At 42.1% G+C, this 25,744-nt stretch overlaps 1 protein-coding gene across 1 annotated transcript in view; it reads left to right on the plus strand.

The window, feature by feature from the left end:
- The window catches only part of LOC128805975 (sodium channel protein type 5 subunit alpha-like), a 207,134-nt gene that overhangs the window by 130,107 nt on the left and 51,283 nt on the right, over positions 1-25,744 (plus strand). Inside the window, exons 18-19 of the mRNA XM_053975044.1 lie at positions 6,718-7,185; positions 21,753-21,911. Coding sequence (XP_053831019.1) covers positions 6,718-7,185; positions 21,753-21,911 — 627 coding nt within the window. The remainder of the gene's footprint in view (positions 1-6,717; positions 7,186-21,752; positions 21,912-25,744) is intronic.

Here is a 25,744-nt window from a genome sequence, read left to right on the forward strand (position 1 = left end):
ACTCTGAAGTGAGAAACTGTGTGATCATTCCCCACCCCATCAAACACAGGTGAGCACAGCTGCCATGCAGCATCACTTGCCCTGCACTGCCCAGGGACAAACAGCTGCACCAGACACACCAAAACTGTGGGGAAATATAAAGTTCAATACCTGAAAAGAAGAATGGGCAGTAAAACCCCCAGCTTTATTGTAAATACCACAAAAACATTCAGGATAGGAGGAACACCCTCAACTCACCCCGTTCCTAGAGTCACCTCCCTACTTATTCTTCATAGGCCAGAGGTAAAATTAAGCCTTGTTCTTTCCCTTTTCTGGTAAATAGAAATCATTCACATGAAATCTTCGAAATTACGGCCACTTTTTGCATATGAAATAATTATTTTTACCATATAACTTACATTTTTTCTTTCCTAAGGAGAACATCCACTCTCATTACTATCATGAAGTAGCTCAGAGATTTTACTTAGGAAATAGACTGTATTTGCTGCATAGTTCTTATTAAAATTAATTTTCTTATATTTAAATAGACACACCAGCTATTTCACCTAAGAGACTAATACAGAGTTGATGAGAAAAAATTCCTGTTGGAAGAATTGGTATTACAGGGGTACTACAGTGCCCCACAACCTTCCCACCTGCAGCTGCTGTCCTGTTTGTGGGTTCAAACACTTTCCACATGGGAAGTTGTGTGGCTGCAAGGCAAGAAATTCATATCCCCATTTCCATGTGCTTTCCTAGCTGGTCTTGGGCAAGAAAAATGAAGGAGATTGATGGTGCTGCAACCTGTGCTCTCCCTCACTTGCCCCAGGCCACAGGGACCTCTTGCCAATCTTGTGGCACCATGATCATTTTGACAACAAGAAACTAAGATACCAGAAGAATGGGATTATGAGATTGACTGCAGGATAGAGAGAAACTGGGCTGGGAGGATATAAGCTTCTTATCCAAGCACAAATAGCTGAAAGAATAAGGAAGGGAATATAGAAAATAACTGATCATGTAAATTGCTTTCTGCGGGAATACTCTCTCTTAGTAGACTTTGCCCTGGGATGAAAATGTACAAAGGATTGGAAAATACACTTCCAAGGAAAGAAATAATCCTCCAGAGGGACTGACTACATTACTGACCTATCACTGCAGATCTCTAACTTAGATCTAACACTTACTCAGTGCAATGAAAGCCCCTTTCTTAACAGTTTTTCTTTGCAGCTTAGTGGATTTTGCTACACTAAACAAAATATAATAATTGGCACCTATTTTGTTAGGCTTGCTAGAAGGTCTCCAAAGAACAAACTGCATCTCTCCCATCTGTGCTAGCCAAAGAACAGTGCAGATGTCCACTGCCATCCATCAACAGGAAGGAAGAAAATCAGATATTTTCACTAGTCAGAGAGTGTCTGAAGAGCTTCTTGCTGGTCTGTATCTACCAGGCACTGCAGGTGTATGGGCCCTGGTTTATCCACAATAAAAAAGTATTAAATGAGTAGCTGGCAATCCTGGCAGGTATTTCACATGCACTGTCTGGCCTTTCCTATGCTGCTGAGTGACAGAAGTGACAATGAGCTGCCACAGGGTTACAATTTGGATTAATGGATTGCTTTTTTCCTGGTAGATTTCACTGATGGGGGTATTTTCTGCTCTGGACCCTGTTATTACAGCAAACCCTGCTTGGCTAGCTCCTAGGAGGTTTCTCTTCCCCAGGGAAGCAAGGTGTCAAATCCTTTCCCCTCCTCCTGGGTGACACCAGTGAGGGTCCAGGGCAGTGAGTGCAGTGCTGAGTTAATCCACAGGAGCTCAGGAGGTCTGCACACTGACTGAATGACAGATGGAAGGTTAAATACATAAAGATTTATGTTGCTCCACTTTTGCCAAATCAAGGCAAACAAAAAGGTGGAAGGGAAAGGAAGAAGTAGCCTCATGCTTTTGTTCCAAAACTATTCTAACTTCAGCAGCAGTGCTTGCAGATATATCTTCAAACAGGACTTGATGAGAAGGTGTCATCTGAATAGAAATTGTCTGATTTTGCCCTGTGTTGACACAAAAGGAGCTGAGATATTTAGACTGCAGCCTACCACAGCAGCATATGTGTCTCCCTGCCTAGAGCTTTTTGGGGAGGATGGGTGCTTCCAGCAGCCTGTTTCTCCCCCATAGATGGGGAGCTTGGAATCAGCTTGACAGCTCCAGGCCCCTGTGCTTCTTACTTTTCACTGTGTGCTGCCAGCACAGAATTGGTGCAGCACTTTGCACAGAACCTGGTTTGTTGCCCTGTGCTGCTGCTCAGGGTGAGGCTGGATCACCCTGAGCTCCCCTCTGCCCTGGGGAAGGCTGTCTGGTTGTAAAGGCTGGTCACCCCTGTCCTGGAGTGTGATTGTCACCAAGATGGGCTGCCAGGGCACCTGCTGGGTGTGACAATGGACAACGTTGTTAGTCATATGATTTCATTTAAGATAGGCCTGCAGGGAGGTGGACTTGATGATTCTGTGGGTCCTTCCAGCTTGAGATACTCAGTGATTCTGTGTGGCTTATTTGAGCTGCATCTACCTTTAATCCAGCTCTGAGATGCAAAATCCAAGCTTGCTTAGTCTTGGGTGGGCACTGCTCAGCTCCTCAGCATCCCCTGGGATGCCAGACTGTCTCCATTGTCTACAGACATCCTGGGAAAAATCCAGTTTAAGCACCTCGGGGAGGCACCTGACATAAGGCTGGATTCATCTGATCGTTTGTGCCTTATACTGGCACAACCAGAGTCACGAGCTTTGGAAAAGGCATTAAAAGTGAGAATGTAAACGAAAGCATGCTGGATTGTCATTAGGCTAAAAGCTTAACATAATTATACCAAAAGAATTTGGGGTTCTTTGAGTGCATCTGTCATTTGATTCCCAGCCTCAAAGACCAAAAAAGCGACCTGCTTTCACAGTCTGGCTGCTCAGTGTCACTGGAAAGCAAATTTCTTTTTAAGGGGATCCACATGGACATAAAAATCTGCCATTGCTTTTGGAAACTGAGGTAATCTTTAGTTTGCTTTTGCTTAAACTGAAAGCACTGTGTTAGCAGCCAGGGGAACTGGGTATTATTAATAACCTTTTACAGGAAATGTGGGTGTCATGGGTTAGGCATATATTTTTTTCTGGAAAATGCAGTGTACAGTAAAATGTGGGAATAAGTAAACATAAAGTGCTTACTCAGCAGTTCATTCTGTTTGAATGCCCAGCAATGCAACTCTGAGATTACCTGCTCATGAAGGAAGCAGGGAATGATATTTGAGATTTATTTTTGGCTAAAATCATGAAGTGCAAATAGGTCTTTGTGCAAAATGTCAGCTGCATTTCTGGGAAGAAAATTTAATTGAACATTGCTTTAATAATCCATGGTAAATAACAACACTGAGGATGCTACCACCTATTACATGTGCTTGCAGGTGCATCTAGACAAACATATCTAATGTATATATGTAGCTTGATGTCTGAAATGAATACAGAAAAGTGAATCAAGGTGTTTCAGACCTTTAGTGAAGAGCAGAGTTAATGAAGTACAGGATGAAATTCAGCTTCAGATAACGAAATTCCTGCGCATACAAGGAGATTCATGTATGGAGATGTCTGAGCTATCACTACTCTGCAGAGGTCTAGGGCTTGACTCAGTTTTGCCTGGGGGTACTGCAAGGTATCCATCCTGGCCTCCATCTGAACACAGATCTCCCAGAACAGCGTGTCCTTCTGGGCAATTGCCTGAGGATGACTCGGGCATGGAAGGGTCAGTTGGCACTAGACACTGGCAGATGGACGTAGCCCTGGTGTGGTCACCTGTGCTTGGTCAGTCTCTGTTGTCCACAAGATGAATTTCTGATTGAAACGAGGCTTAGATGCACCATTAGATCCTCAGGGTTTGGTGTCTGAGGCTGGAGGCAGCTGCCATCCTTGATGAGCAGTTCAGCCCCCTAAATTTGGCCAATCTGTCTCCTCCTGCAACACACTGGGATGCCCTGGTTGGGCGGCAGCTGGAGTTTTGGGAGGACCCAGACCTCCTGTAGGTCAGGTGCAGATATCTCAGTTACCCTCCAACATCATCAGACACCTCTGTTAAGGTAGTTGAATTGTACCTACAGAGTCCAGAAGATTTTTATTCTGGATTCCTTTATCCCCTCCCTTCCTCCAGCTGATCCCTCTTACATACACACGTGCTTATTTTCAGGACACTTGTAGCAGTGTGGTTATCTCTGAGACCTCCTGTTGTCAAACTGGGTTGAAAATGGCTAAAGGGGACCCATCAGTGCCTCCTTCCCTGATGGGCTCCCACCTGCTTGGCTGCACATCCACTGCTCTGGTTTCACACAGCATCACTTGCAATCCCTGCGAGTGGGGTGTGAAAGGAAAAACTGATTCCCACCAGGCCACCACAGTGCTGAGGAGACCCACACAAGCCATCAGTGTGGTGGACCAGCTAAGAAACAATTAGCTTTAATCTCACTTTACTTTAGAGCAGGGCAGTGCTCGGGGCAGTGATGGTTTATTCAGTGTTTCATAATGGACGGGGGCATCTGCTGTGCCACCAACTGCTTTTGTTTTCAATCACAGTGATTGCAAAGGGTACTTTACAAAACAGCTCTGGCAGGGCACTTCAAACACAGTGTCATCGGAGTGATTAGGACCAGGTTTTCAGAATTCTATCCCATATATTCTGAATATTTGAAATAAGAGGGAACAAAGTAAGGGGATGATAGCAAAAGATTGTGGCTCTTTGGTAAGGCCCAGTTAAATAGAAGTACTTTTTATGCTGTTTATGTTGGTCTAGCAGGTGTTATCAACTTAGAGTCGTATCAGAAAGAGAAATCAGGAGGCTTACAGGTATTTCTGGCAGCATTAAGAGATCACCGAGAAAATACCTGCACAAAGTCCATTTTATTGCTGTAAATGGCAGGAGTGCTGCAGCACTGACCTCTCCGTGGCAGTACCCAGAGCTGTCACCCACCCACTTGGTACAGGCAGCAGTTGAGTTGATACCAGGCAATTTGGGATTGGTTTGTTTTGGGGTAAATATATTTTAGCAGATATTGGTTTGAGTCACCTTTGCCCTATTCCTGTCATCCCAAGCATCCACCTCCAGTGTGAACTTTTTGCCCTGATAAATACAGCACAAAAGGTGTAATTTATTTCTTCTCAGACCATGAGCAGATGTAATGTTCAATATACAGCAACTGGTGACCAGGTTGTGAGATATATTACTGGGGATGGCCTTCGAGAAGAAGCTGGTTTTATTTATTTGAAATAATGGTATTTATTTGGGGCAGGGCTGTAAAAAGAGGTTTAAACCATCAAATATATCACTTAAATTCCTAGTTGTATCTAATCTTGCCACTCACTGCCAGCAAAAGTATAGAGTTCTGAAGTGACAAGAACAAGAGGAAGGTAACACAAAATCTCAAGTTCAGTTTGGATCTTTTCATAGACCTGTGAAAATCTTCAAATAGTTTGTTGTTTTGTTTTGTTTTGTTGGGTTTTTTTTTCCTGACTAGTAACAGCATTTTCAGAACCAAACCTGCTTTGGGAGTGAGTCTTGCTCAGATTTGGCCATAGTAATCTGGTTGTGATGGCTTGTTTTAGCCTGGAGGGAGAAGTTTTTGAAGCTATATGACCTCAGAGGTGTTTATTCACAGTCACAATAGATTTCCTTCATGGCCCAGAGGATATTTAAAACAAGACTGTCTGTGAAAATGTATACAAATGTTTAGAAATGTTTCCAAATGTACAGTGTAGTTGAAGTGCCTTGCCTATGTACATCATTGTCATAGAATCATAGAAGAATCTGGGTTGGAAGGGACCTTTAAAGGGCACCCTGCAGTGAGCAGGGACATTTTTAACTAGATCAGGTTGTTCAGAGCCCCATCCAACCTGACTTTGAATTCTTCCAGTGATGGGAACCTGTACCTCACCATCCTCATCTTCAAAAATTTCTTCCCTAAATCTAGTCTGAGACTCCCCTCTTTTAGTTTAAGCCATTTACCCTTGTCCTATTACAACAATCCTACAAGAAAGTTTGTCCCCATTTTTCCTGTAGACCCTGTTTAAGCACTGAAAGGCCACAGTGAGGTCTTCCCAGAGCTTTTTGGGTTTTTTTTTTTTTTGTATTCTGTTTCTGAGCTTTACATTTTATTTTCTGTGTTTTGGGGTTTGGGGGTGGAGAGGGAGGAAGGGAATGTCACTGTGTGTTATTGTCCATGCTAAACTTTTGCACCTGAGGTCAATGTGTTTGAAAATGCCTGCAGACTCCTTTTCCTGCTGAAACCACCTGTAATTAGGCACCACAGATGAGGTGAAACTCAGACCCTCCTGTTTCCAGAACCAAACATGTCATAGTTGAGATGGTCACAATACAAAGCAACACATTTTCAGAAGGCTTCAAACTTGCCTTTATTATAGCATGCATGCTTTTTACACATTCTTTTTATGCAAAACTCGTAAGTTTGCACTTTACTCATTGGTCACAAAAGACAAAGTGCTTTTTGGAATAGGCAGTTGCAGGTTTCTCTTATTTATCTTCCTTTCTTTCTTGGTTTCTATGTCAACGACCCTGGTAGGAAATTCATTCAGGGCTAAACATGGATCCTCTTATCAAACTTCTCTCTGGCTCACAGAAATCGCTGTAAAACCTCTTCCACACAAACACGTGGCCCCCCACGTTTAAAGTTCACCGATTTCCTTTTGACCTCACTCCTTTCAGGTGCTCAACCTGTTCCTTGCCTTGCTGCTGAGCTCCTTCAGTGCCGACAACCTCTCAGCCCCGGACGAGGACGGGGAGATGAACAACCTGCAGCTCGCTTTCGCCCGCATCAACAGGGGCCTGCAGTACGCCAAAAAAGCCGCCTGGAACTTCTGCTGCCACGTCCTCCGGCACCCCAAGACCACAGCTGAGAAGAAGGCCATGATGAAACTCGTTGCCCAGAACCCAGGAGCCCTCAACAACTGCGTGAACAGCCACACCGCGGCCGAGCTCGGCAAAGACGCGGAGAACCACAAGGAGAACCGTGCTGAGGATGGAGTGACTAGAAATGGAGAGAAACACCCAGCAATTACGGATGATGATTTTATGACCAATCCTGACCTGTCCATTTGTGTTCCTATTGCTGTGGGTGAGTCAGATATCGAGGAGGAGGATGAGGAGCAGAGCACCTTTACAGAAATGGAGCAGGTAAGCAAGTAAAATATTTATTAATTTCAGCTTACTAAATGCCCTTTGTTCCTACCCTTGGTCTGGATCCATGGCTAGTGATGCAAATGTCCTATGGCCTAATCCTGCCTTTGATATGCTGCTAACTTCAGAAGAAGTTACAGATGCATATCCAAGAGCAAAATTCAGTTTCCAACAAGAGAAATTTCCTTTCTTTGTATTCTTTGTGCTTGTCTAGATTAATTCTTCTAACCAGAGCAATTAAATCCTTTCTCACACAGCAGACTGGTTCTTTTCCCTTTCAGCTGAATCATGGGAATGCTACAGAACAAATCTTAGGTTAGTGAAGGATTTTTTTCAAAATGGGCACTGTCTTGGTTTGATTTGTGTAACAAGAATTGAGGGCCAGGTAATTCTCTTTAAAATACAATAAGACAGAGGATGATATAACAAGGTACCAGAGAAAAAGAGAAGATGTGTTATCATTTGTATTCTGACAAGAGGAAGTTACTTGCCTCCTCTTTGGTGTGACATGGCAGATTTTCAATTCTTTTTCAGACCACTCAGTAGTAAAGACTGAAAAATCCTGTGCAGTTTGAAGTGTTGTGTGAAATGAAAAAGAAACATCTTCAGGGGAATGCTTTTCTTTCTCTCCTTCTCCCTCTCTCCCTTTTCTACCAGCTTTATCTCTCAGCTCCACACACCATATCCAGTTAATGTTTTCCAGACCCTCCAGCCTTGATCCAGCACCTTCTGACGCTGGCTGAAACCAATGGAGTTCAGCAGGCACTGGATCAAAGCTCCTGCTTCAGACCCAGCAGTCAGGAGGGATCCTCGATCTCATGGTTGAGAAGAAGAAAGTTTGAAAACAAAATAGTTGTTTTCAATAGAGGGAAGGATGTCGTAAAAAAGCTCCAAGGAAGGACTCTGTGCGTCAGGAGCTGGGCACAAATCAGCTGTGTTAAGGTGCTTAAGGTTAATTTCTGCTGCTGTGTTGTGGAAATCTCTTCAGTGTCAGTGCGTCACCAAAAAGTCTTTCACAGTGATCATCTCACTGGGGAGTGGAACAGCAAGAGGTCAAAAAACTTAATCACAAGCTCCACTGTCCAAATAGAAACCTAGGTAACAAAAAGACAAGTCTGCAATTTTTGGTAAACCCTTTTAGGGGGGATTTTTTGTGTCCGTGTAGGGACTATTTTATTGAAACAATCTGTGGATCAGCGTGGTAGTATGAATAACATCTAGTTTTCCTCTTTGAAGTCCTTCTCTATTCCCCGGCTGTATTTGAACCAACAGCAGAGAACATTAGAAAAGTGAAATAGGAATGCAGTAGATGATGAAGAGAATTGGGAAAAAAAAAAAGTAAACTTCATGAATTCAGATAAAGAGAGTTTAATAGGAAAGAAAAGAAAGATATTCTAATAATAGTGGGACTAGAATATGCAAAACAAGTGATGCTCAAGGCATTTGCTCACCACTTGTTGATCGATGCCCAGGCAGTTCCCGAGCAGGGGCCCCTGGCCAGCTTTCCCTTCAGTTTATATATTGAGCATTTATTGTCATTCTCAATCCAAAACATGGCCCTGTACCAGCTACTGGGAAGAAAAGTAACTTTATCCCAGCTTAAACCAGGACTTTTCCTTAGTATCGGGTGAGCTGTAAATATTGCCTAGTGTATATGTGGATAATAATGTATAAATATGCTTAATTATGGAATTCTGGGTTTGGTGATTTTTTTTTTTTTTTCTTTTTGGTCTTTAAAGATGCCCACAGCTTTCTGCTATGTCTGACAGATGGTAACAATCTCAAACAATCTCAGATTTTTTTCTTCAGACTGAAAGCAAAAGTTCATTGAAACTTTGCACTCAAGTGTCCATGAGGTCTGGAAGTGTGTGCCTGTGCATGCTCAGGGGTGGGTGTTGCACCACTCTATCATTGCTCTCTCAAGATAAATAGTAACATTCACGAGATAAGTCCCAGCATAGGGCATGGAGGGTTTGGGATTTTTATGTCTTAATGTGCTTTAGAAGTGTAGAAGTGCAGATTTCTCTTCAGCTGCACTCTGTAAATTAGTGGAAGAAACAGGTTATCATTATTTTATACTGTATATGTGGAATTAGAGCTTTTCTAAGATCTATTAGAGTCATGAGAGAAAGAGCTGATGTAGAAAAATAGGCATTTCACTGAAACAATATTATGAATAAAAGTTGATTTGGAAATATTAAGAAAACTCCTAATAGTCTCAATAATATTGAAACATCATCACATGTAATAGAAACATCAGGGATTCAGAGTGAAACCAAATAGGGGGAAAAAAAACCCAGTAGGAGAAACAAACCAAGATTTTGCTTTCCCAATGTATCTTTTAATGAAATTCTCAACAAACATTAGAGGAACATTGTCGCATTACCATGAGATATGTGGATTGCAGTGAAATAATGTGGTTCACTGCTGGCATGTGCATTAAACAGAAGGCATGGAGTAGAGAAATGAATTAATTAGCTTTGTCATTAGTGTTTTCCAGGCTTGGAAAAACAGCTGCTGCAGGTCACTGCTGTTCCCCTGTGCAGAGCCCTGATCAATGGTTTGCAGTTTTTATCTGCAGGTCTGAGAGGTCTTACTGCTGAAAAGGTCCAAACAAGCAGCAAGTTCATATATCCAGAAAGCAATTTTAACAAATTCCTAGAGGGGAAAATGTGTGTGTACGAGGCTGTTCCAACTCAAAAACTCAAAATACATTGGCATAATAAATAAACAAAAATAGGAAGAAGCTTAGCAGCAGAAATTATAATTGTGTGATGAGCTTTGCATTTGCTTTTCTGCAAAACCCTAATACATTTGCACAGCTGTAAATATCTCCAAAAGGAGCAGAGCCATGAGAAAGCAGATGCCAACAAATTCAAAGATCTGTCATTTTTACTGGTGCCCATTCCAAAGATGTATGATCTCTGGACTCAGAAAATTTCACTTGATCAACATGTGGGTTACTGCAGAAGAAATTATTGGATCTGAAGGCTGATATGAAATCCCAATTCCCTGGATATTGCATTGTGGGATGTTACAGTGGGCTGAGCCTTTTACCAAGGACATCCCTGTGGGACTCTGGGGAATAAATTTCCTCACTCACTGCCGGAAGCTTTAATCCTGCAAGCCCCAACTCCATGGGTGTCCTTACCTCCTCCCCTCCAGGATGTCCAGGATAATGAGATTAGAGCTCCCAAAGGAAGAACAACTTGAACAAGAGCAAAATTTACATGATTTTTACATTATTGCACTGAGAGGGCACAATTAGGGTGAAGTATCATTTTGTGCAGAGGGCATCACGCGGAAACCAAACAAGAAATACCAAGGGTATGCTAAACATTCAAATCTATTCCAACTTTCCCCTAATTACAATCCATATTTTTGCATATTTCAATATTTTAGTATGTACAAAGGGAATGTGTATGTGCATTTACTTCTGAGGAGAAGACAATGTACCCTGCTTCTCTTTAAAGTTGTTGGCTGACCTGGAACTGAGCAGCCCTTTGGCAGCATTGCCAGAACGTGTTTTCCTCCTCCTGCAAGTGGATTTTGGTGCAAGAGCATGGAAAAGGAGGTGACAGGAGATGCATAAAAAGGAATAATGTGGATGAATGACTCTGCAGTGCACAGCTAGTAAACCTACACGACTCTTACACACCTTTTACACATTCTCTGTAAGTTGAAGGTCCCAGACCAGATATCCTGTGCTTCCATCAGTCTGACTTGCCCAGTCTAAAAGAGAGAGGCTAAAGGGATGCTGGTCTCAGGCAGAACCACAAAGTTATTGATCTCAATGGAGTGTTTTAGGGTGAGGATCATCTCAGCTTACAGCTCCTGTTACCAGAAAGGGTAATTCCCAGGTTCTTCCCAGAAAGTCACAAAACTACTCTAAAATAAACCATTGTGGCTAGGAGAAATGAGCCCCAGAGCATTGCACACGGCAGCTTGAGATTTCAGATGATGAGAAAACCTTCTGTGACTGCACATTTTCCTCTGAGTAATAGAAATGTCTAAGTTTAAATTTCAGCTGCCATTTCTATTATCAAAGCTTGCACTGGCAGCAGCCATCTTCCTGAAAGCTGCCAATTTGTGGCACTGTCATTGGGAGAGTTTTGAAGGGGTGAGCCCACCTGATGGCTCCCAAATCTCCTTTGATTGCTGAGATGCAAGTGGGGTGCTCTGCCAGCTCGGAGAGTCAGGGGACATGTACCTGTACCTGTAGCACACACATCCCACAGTGAAAGGATCCAAAAGAAAAGCAGAACAATGAAGTCAGAACTGGCACAAGAAATGGGAAGTGAGGCTGAGAAAGAGCTGCCTTGAGCTAAATTAATTTGTCACTGCTGTGTGATATGTGTGTTGCTGCTGGTCATTGCAGCATTTTAGTTTGTGTCTTTATCTAACCTCTTCTCCTTTGCCTGTTCATAGTGCTGGGGAAGTCTCTCCCTGTCAGTCCACAAGATTTCTTAAGGATTTAATGATTTTCACCTCATAATGAGAAAAAAGAATAACACTCTTGCAATTTTTTATCTGTATTTGACATGCAAAATATGGGTTTTCCCAGGAGGAAAACAGCTCCCAAGAGCTCAGTAGCAACCACAGTAATCTACTGGCTGCATCTTCTCGAGGTTTTTTTGGGTTCTCATTTTGCCTTCCTAGATGATTAAAATGTGGATATTGCCATCTTGAGCCTTCACAGAGTGTCTTGTAATTGCTTTATGACCATTTTTCATTTGTGGCACCACCTTTCAGTCCCCAGAAGAAGAAAGAAATAGATTATGGGGACAGCAGGGTGATGAGATGTGGATACAGTGGATACAGTCCAGCCCAACTAATGCAATGGATTCTACAACAACATATCTGCAATTTAGCTACATTGAAAGTTTCAGACATCAGAGGGGTTTGTACCATTTACATTTGATATCTAAGTGCAAAGCTTTTATCTTTAAAAATTTCTGCTTTAGTTTTGCGTCCCTTTCAAGTGGCCCACAGCTGTAGCCCAGAACAGTGTGTGCCTTTTTCACAGTGACATCACTTTTTGGTTCAGAGGAATCCTGATAAATGGACCTAAAGGAGCTTCCAGATGAGTAATGCTGAGTGTCCTAAATCAGCCCCTAAAATACAACATCCTGCACTTACAGTTAACTCTACCTTGTACCTATTACCACAGCCTCAGTGAGGTTCAGGTTTTTGGGCTCACTGTCTGGATCCTTTTGTTCATCTGTGAGTTCCTACAGCCAGGAAATTTTAGTAGTACTACCTAAAGAAATGGCTCTTCCCTTTCCTCCTCATTTGAGTCAGTCCAGCAGTGTTGTTACCTCTTTCTGCCCTTCCTTAAATTGAGTTACTACATGTGCTGCCTTACTCAAACCTCTTGTTCCTGGCCACCCAGCATGCCACTGAGGAGAAAACCCACGCTGCAGTGGCTAGTGGCCCCGTGGCTCGTGGCCACATCTCACACTGAGCCTCTCTGCAGTGACAGAACCCGGCCAGGATGCCAATTTTCCGCAGAGATCACACCTTTGTGCCTTCGCTTGCAGCGCCGTGCCGAGCCAGCAGCACTTGCCTGCTTGTCTCCAGAAAATGCCATTATTGATTTGTTCCGAGGCAGTGGCTAATTGGGTCACACACAAAGTGCTGCCTGCCTGCTGCCGGCACCCAGCGCTCCCGGCTGCCCAGCCCGGCCTCGGCTCCAGGCACGCACGCCCCGGGAGCCCTGCCTTGTCTTTCTGCGCTCCCAGTGCCCCCCACAGCCACTTTGTGCCATCCCGAGGAGGACTGGCCCGTTCTCTTGCCTCAGGCTCACCCCTGGCTCTAGGAATCCTTAACTGCAGAGTTGCTGCTGTGTCTCCTGGGGCTCACCTTTCCCTGACCTGGCAGGGAATATTGCCTGCAGGGCTGTGTTTGTCAAGGTCTCTCAGGCTTTCCCAGTTTCCCACCTGCACAACTCCACTTCTCAGTGGGATTTCCCTGGACCACTCTGGGCACAGCAGCAGCTCTGCTGTCATTTTCGGGATGTTTGGATCTGGGTCTGCACAGAGGACCCAAGGGCTGGGCAGTACCTGGATTTTGCACTCTGGATGGGTATTCTTTGCTCCAGAGCACACTTTGCTCTCTCAATCATATGGGTTTTTTTTTTCTCAATTGACAGTTCTCCCCCCTTGTATACCTTTGTCTGGACTTCACCAAACACATGTCCCAGGGAAAATAGGTTTCCAGCTGTAGATGAGTAACTGCCTCAGTACACATCAAAGATAGAGCTAGCTGCTCTCAGTCTCTATTCCATTGGTGCAGTCTCTGTACTGCCCTGAAATTGATCAAAAGCCCAAGTTTTTATTCTCTTCTTCCCGTTATATATTTCAGAATTACTAACTCATTTCATTTGACAAGGTGAAACTATTTCTGATGGCTTTTCTTCCAAGTTTCTACCAGTAAGAGATTCATATTTTGATGTCACAGAGGACCATTAAAGTATGATGGTTTTGCTTTCTCATAGCACTGAGTCAAGGACTACAGCTAAATTCTGCAGGGAGCCTGTAAGTTTATTTTAGCTATGATGCATCATTTGTAAGATGGGAAAAAAAAAAAAAAGAATTAAATTTCTCAGGTAACAGAAAGTTCACCATCTGTATGTGGACCCACATCTGTTTCCTTTGTATACAGTGGAAATTTTATTGTACAGTTCCTGTTCATTACAAACCTGCTTCTAAACCTGAAGGGATTCTGTAAAAGCCAATGGAAATATTCCAGGTTGATGTAAGTTAGCAGAAATTATTGAAAATTAGTATAAAAATGCCAGTGCACAAAGATTTTGTTATAAAATTGTTTGTGACAATATCTTATGCTCCTAATAATTCTAACACCTATAAATCAGAGATCCCATGAAGCCATGTGTTTATTTGACAGGGTACATTAATTTCAGCATTTACTGCAGGAAATATTCTTTGCTGTCAGGAACCCTAATACCCTTTTCAAACAGTATTTATATTCTGTCTGTTTGCAGTTCCAGTCTGTGGGACACGTTCTCTCTGAGTGTAACTGGATAAAATACCATTGAATCCTGTTGATGACTCCCCAGTTCTCACTGGGAGGAGAGTGAGCCCACGTGTGTACATGCATGATGCACACAATAAATCTTACAGCATCCTTCTTGTCGCCTTTATTTGGGCCAATATTTTTCTGATCATTAAGTAAGATAACAGGGGGGTTTCCTTGTTTTTCTGTACATAGTTTGCCTGGATATATCACTTCTTAAGCCGTATGTTTTGCTTTCTGTTTCTTGAAAACTGTGTAGAACTAATTATTTTTGGCAATAAAAGAGAACATTTCTGGATTTATTGTCTTCAGAAGAATAGCAGCAAGGGCATTAGAAAAAAATAAATGGGACTGTAAATCCCAGCAGCAGATTTAAAGCACCTATGTCCTCATCTTGGCTTCTACATGTAGAAAGGAGCCTGTGGTTATTTTGTGGCAGTAGAGTGGGGCAGAAACTCCCGTGTCAGATCTCTGCTGACGTGACTGGAGCAGTCACACCACAAACAGAGGTTTTAGGGTGCTTATTCAGTTCTCGGTGCCAGGCAAACATATTTGTCCACAGCATAACGCCTAAGGTGCAGGAAACACAGGGAGCTGATGGAGGAGAGAAAGGAAGGAGGGGGGAAAAAGCCAGGCTGGCATTGAAAGAGCTGATATCAGGCGCAGCAGAGTTGACAACACGCGTTTGGACAAGTGCCCGGACCCGGGACTGCGTGTCAGTCAGTCACAGCTTGCTGGATGCCATTTCCCAGTATCCATGTCCCTCCCCGGAGCAAAAGGCTGACCAGAAATGAGCATTTCTCACTGTTTCTCCCTTTGATAAAGAAAATGCTGACATTTAGCATTTTGGAGAAAAAGAGCAGCAGCCAGTTGCCCAACAGCTCCCGTGCCATGTGAGGCAGTGTGTTGGAGGGGTAAAACTGCTCCCATTAATTATACTCCAAAATAACACTTCAAATAATGATTATTTTGTTGCTGTTGCCTGTAACAATATGAAATTTTCTTAATGATCAAAATATTAACATCTTAATTGGGTGAAAGGTTCTGGGTTATTTCAGGCACTCGCACTGACTGCACTCCAAGGCAAATTTCCAAAATTTAAACTTCCATCAGAGAAGCCCATTAGTTTGAGTTTTTCATATTATACTGTGGAGAAATCCCAATTACCGAAAGAAACATAAAGTAGATTGTGATTAAACTTCAAAATGCAATTTAGCAGAAGGTATTAGCTTGAACTCTGAACAATGAACACTTATGAAACGCTTTCACTGCCTATTTAAGCCTATTGAATTGATAACAGTATAAATTAACTTTGGCAGTCCATCTTTTTGCCAAGCCCTTCCTCTCAGACAAGTTTTAAGAGTCGACCCTTGGAATAATGAATTTCTGTTTTATTATGGGCAGTGTGTTGCTCAGTGTGGTAAAAGATCTAGGGCCAGGAAGGCAGAAGCCATTAGAAAAAATAAGCCTTACTCTTCTGCAGCCAGAGTTCAAAGGCTTAAATATTCTGGATTAATCCAAGAAGGAACACTGCTGAACTGCTGCTTCTGAGGGATGACATTTTGCAAAGCATCCAACACTCATGCAGAGACCAGCAGTTAGTGGCTGTGATGAGGCTTGTCTGGCAAAGTTTTAGTTCACCTTTATTCAAAATAGAAGAAAATACCAGGTCAGGCTGGTTCCAGGGGAGTTTTTGCTGTTAACATCCTCTGCTGAGAAGCTGTGGTTTCTGGCCAGCCCTAGCCTTGGACATCCTGAATTGTAATTGCCAGTTTCTGTTAATTTTATCCAGCTAAGTACTCACAGGTGCATTATTTTTCTAGAGCAGGTACTGGAGTTTTCTTTACAAATACCTTGTGACATTTTTGGGGAAAAATGTCTTTCTTAGGTCAAACAGGAGGATAAGATCTGTGTTTAACTTACATAGGTGTACTTCAGACTTCCATGCCCTTATCTCTGACAGGTGACAGCACACACAAAAATCACCTGGGACCTAAAGACATCCAAGTTAGAGGCATCATCTACCCAGGGGCTGGGCAACAAACTCTGCTCTTTCTGAACTCAGGGATTATTGTGTTTAATCTGTTTTGCCCATGTGGCTCTTATGCATGTGTTAGTGATTTGGATTTTTATAAGCGTGGTTCCTATAAAGGCTGAGTCTTAAAGAAAGTGAAAAATAAAAAGCACATGGATTCACAGAGCAAATGCAAGCAGCACCTTCTAATTCTGATGTTTTACTACTCACTTTGCACCATTTTGTTTCTGGCTTTTGCATAGATGACAAGAGAAATGACAGGGAGGGGTGGATAAATGCTGCAAAATGGAACAAAAATCAGTGTACTAAGCTGTGCTGTCTGGCTGTTCCTGCTGAAGTGGAATGATGGACCAAGTGCCAAAGGATGGAGAGAGGGCATCACCAGTCTCAAATAATCAGATTTAGGCTGTCCTGGCTTTGTCCCCTCTATGAGGAATTTGTAGGTCTTAAATGATACATGTGTGTGTCAGCCTTAAGGTAGGACTTGACACACTTTACACTGGTATTGCAAATGTTGTAGTGTGCCAATAAAATGCTCTTGTAAATGAACACAGTGTAGCACAAGTCCTTTTGTGTCTCAGCTATAATCCTAGTGCTGTGATGTGGTATTGCTGCAGGTTTTCCTGTGATTTCCCATTAAACTGAGTAGTGGCAACTCTGCATTACAGAAGCAATTATTCAAAGCAGGTTAGAGAGATCCTTAAATGTGCACATTTAAAATTGACAGCTGCACTCCAGCCTTCTTTTTTTCCTAGCAGAATAAGTGATACTAATTTTCCCCTTCTCATATTATGGTAGTAAGGGAATTTTCCTGATATATTTGGTGATCTTTCTTCATGCAGAAAGATAAATGCACTGATTTTGTTGGTGCTACAAGGATTTACATTTATTTGTGAAAGAGAAGAACCATGATCATAAATGTTCTGTTCTGGTAATAAGAACCAACGATTCATTTCTCCAGTTTGTGGTTATTTATTTCTCTCCCATTTCAGCTCAGATTTTTCAAGGCTTTTCAGAAAGACTGAATTCAGCATATCTGAGAGTTGTCAGCCCGACAGCTCCGCAGACTGCAGTCTCCTGTTTACTTTACACACGAAACAAGTGCCACCAAGGCAGTAATGCAAGCTCACCATCTTTCAGCAGCTCTGCAATCTGCTTGCTTCTCCACTTATGTGGAGGTAGTATATAAACAGTTCAGTTTTCACCATCATTTACTTGTTGGCTTCTTTGCAGAGGAAGGGTGCCAGTTACTAGATGCAAACTGTTGCTGAGAAAGGGTGCCAATTGCTACCAGGCACAGCAATTTTGTGAAATCCATAGTTGTCTGCAAGGAGAAACACAAACATCAACAACCACCTTATAGAGTAAACAGCCCTCTTGTAACAATCCCTGTCACACTGCTGAACAGGGTTTACTACACATGAAAAGCTCTGCAGATTCCCTTTATGGTATCCAAAATTTGGGTATAGGAAACTTTGCAGGTTAAAATGTGTTGTCATCTGTTAAAGGAGCTGGATTTCTTGAGGAGACTCAGTGTCATAGCATCACTCATTAATGAATGGCTGAAGCAGAGACTCTTCTGTTGTCATACTCCTGCTGCTCCTCTGATCCCAAGGTAAAGGAGGATTCCCCTGGCATGGCCCAGTGTGTGTGCAGGCATGTATGTGGGGACCAGGACAAGCCTCCACTCTTGAGTCTGTACCTGCAAATGTCCTGACCAGGTCATTCCTGGAATGTGACTGCAGAACTCAGACACCCCTGAATTCCTATTAGTGTCTCAACAAGGAGGCAGCTGGATGCATGAGTATGGTGGGGAGTGGATACATGGCATCAAAGCTTCCCAATGCATTGTGACTGAGTAAAAGGCAGTTTGCATTTGCACTGTCTCACCAGACAAAGGGAAAACCCTTATCCTTCTCATAAAATAGTAAAATAATTAGCTTCATCCATCCACATCATTTTTGCTCGCTGGCTCTGCAGTAACAATGGCAAAGAAGGAGGGCCCCAGAGCCAATTCCCATCTCTTTCCTCCCCACCTGCTTGGGACAGGAAGCTTCCTGCTATCAAAGGATTTGCACATCTTTCTCACAACAGCCACGGCCAGGGAATCAGGGAACAAATGTCACAAGATAGGGTCATGATCTGGGGCGTGAGAGAAGCATCAGGAGAACCCATTTGAACTGACCACCATCCGAAAGGCAAGTCCTGGGATCCTCTTTCTAAATTTGTTTGCACAGAATGGAAAAAATGATATTTCCATGGGGAAGGAATAAAGTGAAGCCATGCTGATGACAGGTATTTGCCTTGTTTTGCCAGCAGCAAGTCCTCTTTCCAGAGGAGCGGCATTTGCACTAATCCCCATTTGAGCCTGGAACAATTAGCTGATCTGTGCTTTTCAGACACACAACGCAGTGTGGAGCTTTTGCATTTATTTGTGTCAGCAAACAACTATGTGGGTCCGTGCACCAGCACTCTTGAGATGTCACCCAGATTATGCCCTGTTTCCAATCTGGTAGCTGCTTTCCTGGTGCTGCAGCTGGCCTGCAGCGTGAGAGGGGACAGCACTGTCCACCCCCCTCCATGTGCTAATCACTGGTATGGTGTTGGCAGATCACCTCTTTTTAGGGCCCATGTCAGGGCAGAGGTGAGCAAACTTTTGGTTTATGCTGAGGTCAGTCCTGAGCTCCGCACCCTCCCTTTGCATGCACAAAGTTTTAGTACCATTCAATGGTTTTACTTTACAAATGAAGAAAGAGACTGAATTGATAAATATTAACATAATGTGTATTGCCTTGGCAACGTGGCACTTGATACAAAAATTAAACATAAATTATGTAAACCACCCACGGTGGGAAACTGTACAGGAGATAGACCTGCTGCCGTTGCTGCCAGAAGAACAAATCATCTGGAATAAGGACAAAGGCAAACAGCCCGAAGTTAAACAACATAAACCAAAGGCACCTTTCCCCAGACAGGTCTCTGCTCTCAGGTTTTCAGGTGCTGTGTGCTGGAATTGAGACTATTGCATCTCAAGAGAATTGTTCACCAGGACTGCCTTTGGCTGCTTGCAAAAACTCCATTGAATCCCTAACACTCCTTTTGGGATCAGTCTACACTACCAGATTCTTTGGAACAGTCTATTTCTCTTACTCATTTCCTCCCAGCTTATAAATTTAGAAGACGAGTCTGAAAACACACGTTGATGAACCAAATTGTTGTCTGAGCACATGTGCGTGATGCCCCCATTGAATATTTTGCCAGGATATATTAATCAGTTTTAATTAACGTTAACTCATTGGATACTTGGTACAAGTGTGATTTCTGGGAAGAAGCCAGGACCACATTTCCTGGAGTTGAGTCTCTATGAAAGTGTTGCTAAGTCCTGGTACCACAGAGGGATTAGTAAATAGAGAATTGGTGTAAGTTTGGCATTTGACTCTAGCTTAACACAATAATTTGCTTAACAATTAGAACATTATCAGATCAGCTGAGTTACAGGGTCTGTCCTCTTACAGTGCACAGTTTCCAGTGAATCTGAGTGCACAACCTTTCTGAATAAATGAACTTGAGACGCCACCTCAGATTGTGTTGCACTTTCAACATGAAACGATTGTTTCTGCTGTTCCAGTGCTATAACCAATATCATGCCATTAAGATTATTTGGTACTAAGTTGAATGCACATTGCATTGAAAAAAAAAGAACATTTTATGGCTGAGTGCCTTAGTTTTGTGTACTGTGCCTTCCACATTGGCTTCTCTCCTGAATATTAAACTATTTCCAAAGACAAAGACTGCTGAAAAGCCTTAAAAAGTGTTACTTTTTGTCAGAGACACACCTGTTACCCTGTGGTTATTGGCCTATGAAGATCAATGCTAATGTGTGTCAAAAAAAAATTTGTAAAAATTGTATGTAGTACCTTCCTATGCAGAGGGTATAAATTTGGACATGCATAATTTGATTTACTAAAGTTAGAATATATTTTAGACCACATGCCCTCCGAAGCAGGAAACAAGTAATTTGATTTTAAATTAATTTCCTAGAAACACACAACGACATTTGAAAATACTGTTACAAACCCAACAGTCCAAAAATATTTATACAGAGAGCAATTTGCTTAACCAACTGCTTCCTTTGTGTCATTTGGTCTTTCAGATGGTTACATTTGGAATAAAGTGTTTTTCTGCTCTGGGTACCTCTTGAGGGACTTCCTGTGGTGATGTGGCTTTAAAACTGAGGCAGGTAGTCTGGGACTCCCTGGGGAAGGGAAATTTGCTTAATACCTGAATAACACTGAATGTCAGTCAAGCCGAGGGAAAGGGAAGAAAAAAGCTGGACAAATGAAAGATAAATAGGTTTAAATAATTACTATTGAAATCTGGTTATGCTTGTAATTTTTTTCTCAGCATGGAAGTCCCTCTGTAAGCAATTCAGCACAGCCCTTTGAATCCTGCTGGAGTTTTATTAATATTTTAGTAGCTGCCTTAGTAATGGCATGAACAGTGGTAGTGCTGTGATGAGCTGTGGAGTTTTCAGTGAAGTCCCCGCCTTAGGTGGATCAATAAAGCCACACAAACAGAGAACCTGGGCCTCCAGAGGGAGGGACTAACCCTGCAAACATCCTTTCCTCTGCCATTAGTCCTGGGAGAACTTCTTGAGAGCTCAGCAGCAATAATCACTGCTCCAGGAAGAAGCGGCTGGATTTAATGGCACCACGCATTCTAGCAAGCACAAGGTCCAGTCAAATGTGTTTACTGAGAGAAAAAATTATTGCAGTGCTTCCAGAGTCCATCCCCTTTCAGGGAAGTGCTTCAGAGTGTGCTCTCCTTTCAGCCTGTGGTTGAGCCCCATGTGCTTCAGTGGGTGCAAAGTAGCCTTAAGTGTTTTGCTGAATAGGAGCCTCGTACATTTGCGTGTTTACCTGCAGTTTCTCCATATCTATTTTCAGATATCTTTTATCTTTTCCAGTGAACTTTGCATTTTCTTCCCCTTCAATGTGTATCTTTTCTTCTCTGGGCGTGGGGATTTTTCACACAGTTTCAAGCAGACTTGTAGAACAATATTGAGTTTCGCCCTTGTTCCTTTCTCCAGCTTTTACATTGAGTGTCACCACCTGATTCTGAATTTTCAGGGTACACTCCTTGGTTATTTGGCAGCCACCTCTCTCTGCGCCTCAGGTCACTGGAGGAAGTTTGTGTCTCAAAATCAGGATCAAAATGGAGATGGCAAGGGAATTTCCTCCCACCTCAGCAACAAAAGCTCAGAAAAAAAAGTTGGTCTATTTGTAGGTCTATTTTCTACAGCCATATATCTTGGCATATCCAAATTGCTAAAGCTCAAAATTTGCAACATAAACTTGTGTTATCTCATTTCTTGCCATTTTCTTAAGATGTCGTCCCCTGACGAGAATAGTACAGGCTGTTTTCTCTTCTAGCTGGAGAGTTCTCTTTAAGAAATAAGCATGCTATCAAAGAAAAAGAAAATAAACCCATCTAGGATTATTTCCAGCAGGAAAAGCAGCTGCAGCTGAGGGGGCAGCGATGCCAAAGCCCAGGCGTCCGGAGTCAGAACTCTGAGATTTATGAAGAGTTAAGTGAGTTGCACGTGGATAAGCAGTTGAAGGCTGAGCCACCACCTCCAGTAGGGCAAAAAGAGGTAACACAAACAACTTTCCTACCTGATACTGCATGAAATTCATTGCACCAGCTCCGTAGTGCATGCCACTGGTTTATGTGGGGTTTACGGCTTGTAAAAATGCATGTTTGTCAAGGGGTAGGAAAGCAATAGTGTGTAATAGGTATTACAGTCTTAGTAAAGAAGAGAGAGGATTTTATTGTTATAAAAATAATTGCAAAGCTTGGAAAACGTGCATTATAAATTAAGATGGAATTGTAAGAGGCTTTTTGGGAAAAAAAAAAAAAACAACCACAAAATCATCCATAATGCTACTGTCTCATTTTAGGAGAAAATGCGTGTGTGATTTCCCACTGAAAAGCAGCTCTAGGAATGGCATCTGCTGACTTGGCAGACCTGAATGTTGAGTTCACTGGAGGGCATCTGCTCTGTGTCACAGATTAAAATTTCTTTTCTTGTCACACCCAAGAAAGGTGTGACAATTTAAGTAGCTGATGTGAAGGTACTAATTAAAAAGCAAGCCTTGGTATTATTTAGTTGATTTGGCCAAAGTGCAGCTCATTAATTGTTTCTTGATGTATACACATTGACATTTATTTTCAAGTTGTAGGATGATGTTGTCCTTATAAACATAAATATCAAAAATAACATGTTTGTACTGTACACTGAGTGACTCCAGGCTGTGTAATTGCCTGTATTCTCCTTGCTGACTTGTATGGGGTTCTTCCCCTTCAGATTTAGAATTTTATTGATATAGCATTGCCTTTATTACTAGAGATTGATGGAGTCCTCTCTTTGAAATCAGGAAATGGAGGTTTGGAATGTCCTGGGAGTTTGGAGAACTCCACAGCTGCTTGAGATTGGAACCAGGGATTGTTGTGTGGGACAAAAATTGATGAAAAGGAAAGGATGGCACAGTACTCACACACATCACACCTTTCCCAGTTCTGCTGTAAAATTGCTGGCAAGTTTGTGTCCAGCAGGAGCAATCCCTTGAAGAAATCTTGACAGGACAAGAGGAAAAAGACCCATCCCAGAGCCAGGGCTCCCCTTCTCCAAGCCTGCTGATTCATGTTGTCATATGAGTGGAATTTACTGAACTAAATGTAGACAATCTGCATCTGGACTTGTCATCTGAGGCCTCTGTTTAGACAATGTAGGCAGGTAAATGTGTCTCCAGCTAAAATCAGCATTTACATTAGGTCAGATCTCATAAAAGTGCCCATTTCTCTCCATTAACTATAAAGGGAGCACTTAGGTTGCACACTTAGGTGAGATAAATTCCACTCACAGGAACCAGAAATCCTCCAGCCATGAAGCCTTTCTTTAAAGGGCAATCCTTGCCAGAGTACTTCTTGGCATATTCGTATTCAGAAAGAAAACATCCTGAATTTAGAGGAAGGAGACTTTAAATATTTGATATCCTGGTCTCAAGAAAAAAAAAAAAAAAGAAAAAAAAAAAAAAAAAAAAAAAAGTATGTATATTTAGCAAAGAAATACAAAATTTTCGAACAATGTAAAGAAGCATTATAACTAGAAGGAATTAGAAGACCATGTCAGGCATTTTTCTCTCGGGGGATTAGGTATCCTTCTTGTTTAAATATCTTTTCAAGACAAATGGACCCTGTGATCCTAATAGGGAAGCCAGAAAACTATGTCCTTCTTTAGTGCTATAACAAAATGTCATGATAAGTCAGGAACATTCTAGCCTCGATATATTCAGCAACATCGTGATAAAGAAATAATCCCCATTTCCTCCCTCAGCTTTCAAAGGGTCCTGAGACACAAATGCCACCTCTCTATAGCAGAGTATAATTGATTCTATTTGCAGCTGCTTAGAAAGAGGTGGAGGAACATGGCAATAATCCAGGGATGACTTGAAATCAAACGGAAGTTCACACGAGGCTATGAATGCCAACACAAAAGAGCAAAGCCCAAAGGATGCTATTTTGGAAGATCTCGTGTGGACATTACATACCCACGGTCCCCCTGTGCAGAAGTGATCTTTGTGCCAGCACGCAAGGACGCGCTCGTCATATTTTTGATGAATGTCCCAAGAAGTTGCAACTGGCCAAATAAAGCCAACAACTGCAAGGGAGTAACAGATTTGGTATGCCCAAGAGGCAGGGCTTTCAGTGATTGCCAGTGACAGGAAACGCTGATGTGTCTGAGTGGAACACTGCTGGTGTCAGTAAAGGATAGATTATATGATTAAAAATTCATTCAATTTCAATCATCAGAAAGGCACCGTAGAAATAAAATCATTGGTGTCACAGGCAGAGAAGACTCTGGAGTACAAACTGGTTGCTTTCTCTGCCAAAATGCTGACCCATAAAATATTCACACAACTTTGTGGAATCTGGCTTTAAATGGATCAGGCAACTTAGATTTCTTCATTTACCAAAAATAATTCACTTGCTAAAAAGAAATATCTCATGCCTGGGTATATTTCCTTAAATACCAGCCTTTTCTCACCTTTTTTTTCTTCCCTTTCAAAATGCCATTTCATTACAGCCTTTTACCAGTTTTATCCATCAGTCTCTTTGTATGAATTAATATAATTTACTTTAATAGACCGTTGCTTGCTTCCTATTGTCTGGGGTTTACCCCCTGAAGTCATGCACCATTGTTCTTTCATTTCATCAGTTATTGTAAGTTAATATCTCTGAGCCATTTATCTGCCTTTTTTTACCTCTTTCTTTGCAACTCCCTCAACTGTTCCTTTTTGGGGTTTTTTTGCCAAGAAGGAAGCACAGTATTCCAAATACAATTTCTACAGAACTGTAAAAAAAGAAATAATATCTCAGTATCTAGACATGATGCTTTCATACGGTTTTCTACATTATTATATCCCACTGCAAAAACACATCTATTTTTTTGTAATATTACTCCAGGTTTCCAAAATGTCCATTGAAATTTTCCTGTAACTTGCCCATTTGTACTTTTTAAAATCATGTCCCATTTTGTTATATTCTGTCTATGTTTCCCTTCTCTTTTCCCTTCTGCTTCCTCGATTTCAATGCTCTCTCCAATTTAATATTATCACCTAACATGAGGATTGTATCAGTCAAGACCCCTTCTGTATGTTTAGTGAAGATAATGCTGACCCTAATCCCCACAGATTTCCTCCTCTGAAGGGAAAGTTTGTGCTATATTTGGGTCCTTAGAATGGCTTTTCTCCACACAGCAATGGGTGAACCCGAGCCAATTACAATTTATTTTAAAAGTAGGCTTTTCTATAACAGACATCCAACTGTTTTCTTAAGGTTTATATATCATATGTCAATTTGATAGATTAAGGCTCTGATTTTCAGAGGTGAGGCAGAGAAGAAGGGAGGTAAGAGGGCTAAGCCTTGAGCAAACATCAACTTTCAATGAGATTTCAGGTCTCACTGCTAAAGGCTTTTTGAAAAACACTTTCAGATCAATTTGCTGCTATTACAGGCACAAGCAGTGGGTGTGGAAGCCCTGTCCGGGTACTTAAAACAGTCACTCCATCAACAAACACTTTAAAAATTGCCTTCTGCAGCATGAATTTATGCACCAGGGGAAGACCTTCCAAAGGGGTCTCTGATAGATCCCTTGCCTCTGTCTGGCACACTTCTTCCACTCACCTATTCCAAGAAAGAAGGAGGACATTCTGTATTTGTCCTTTTTGCCTTCTTTTTGAGCTCTTTTCACCCTGTTTGTGCAGAGTTCTCTTAGCACACAGGAGAATCACCTCACTGCCTTTATGTCTATGACATTTCACTCCGAGTAAGCTCTCTCCTCCTCTCTGTCTTTATTTAATTTACTTTAATCACAGGCTGCAGCAAGTGTTTAGTGATCTGTGATTCCCATGATTATTCCCTTTT

Source organism: Vidua macroura, chromosome 1, assembly GCF_024509145.1.
Source record: "Vidua macroura isolate BioBank_ID:100142 chromosome 1, ASM2450914v1, whole genome shotgun sequence".
Taxonomy (NCBI): Eukaryota; Metazoa; Chordata; class Aves; order Passeriformes; family Viduidae; genus Vidua; species Vidua macroura.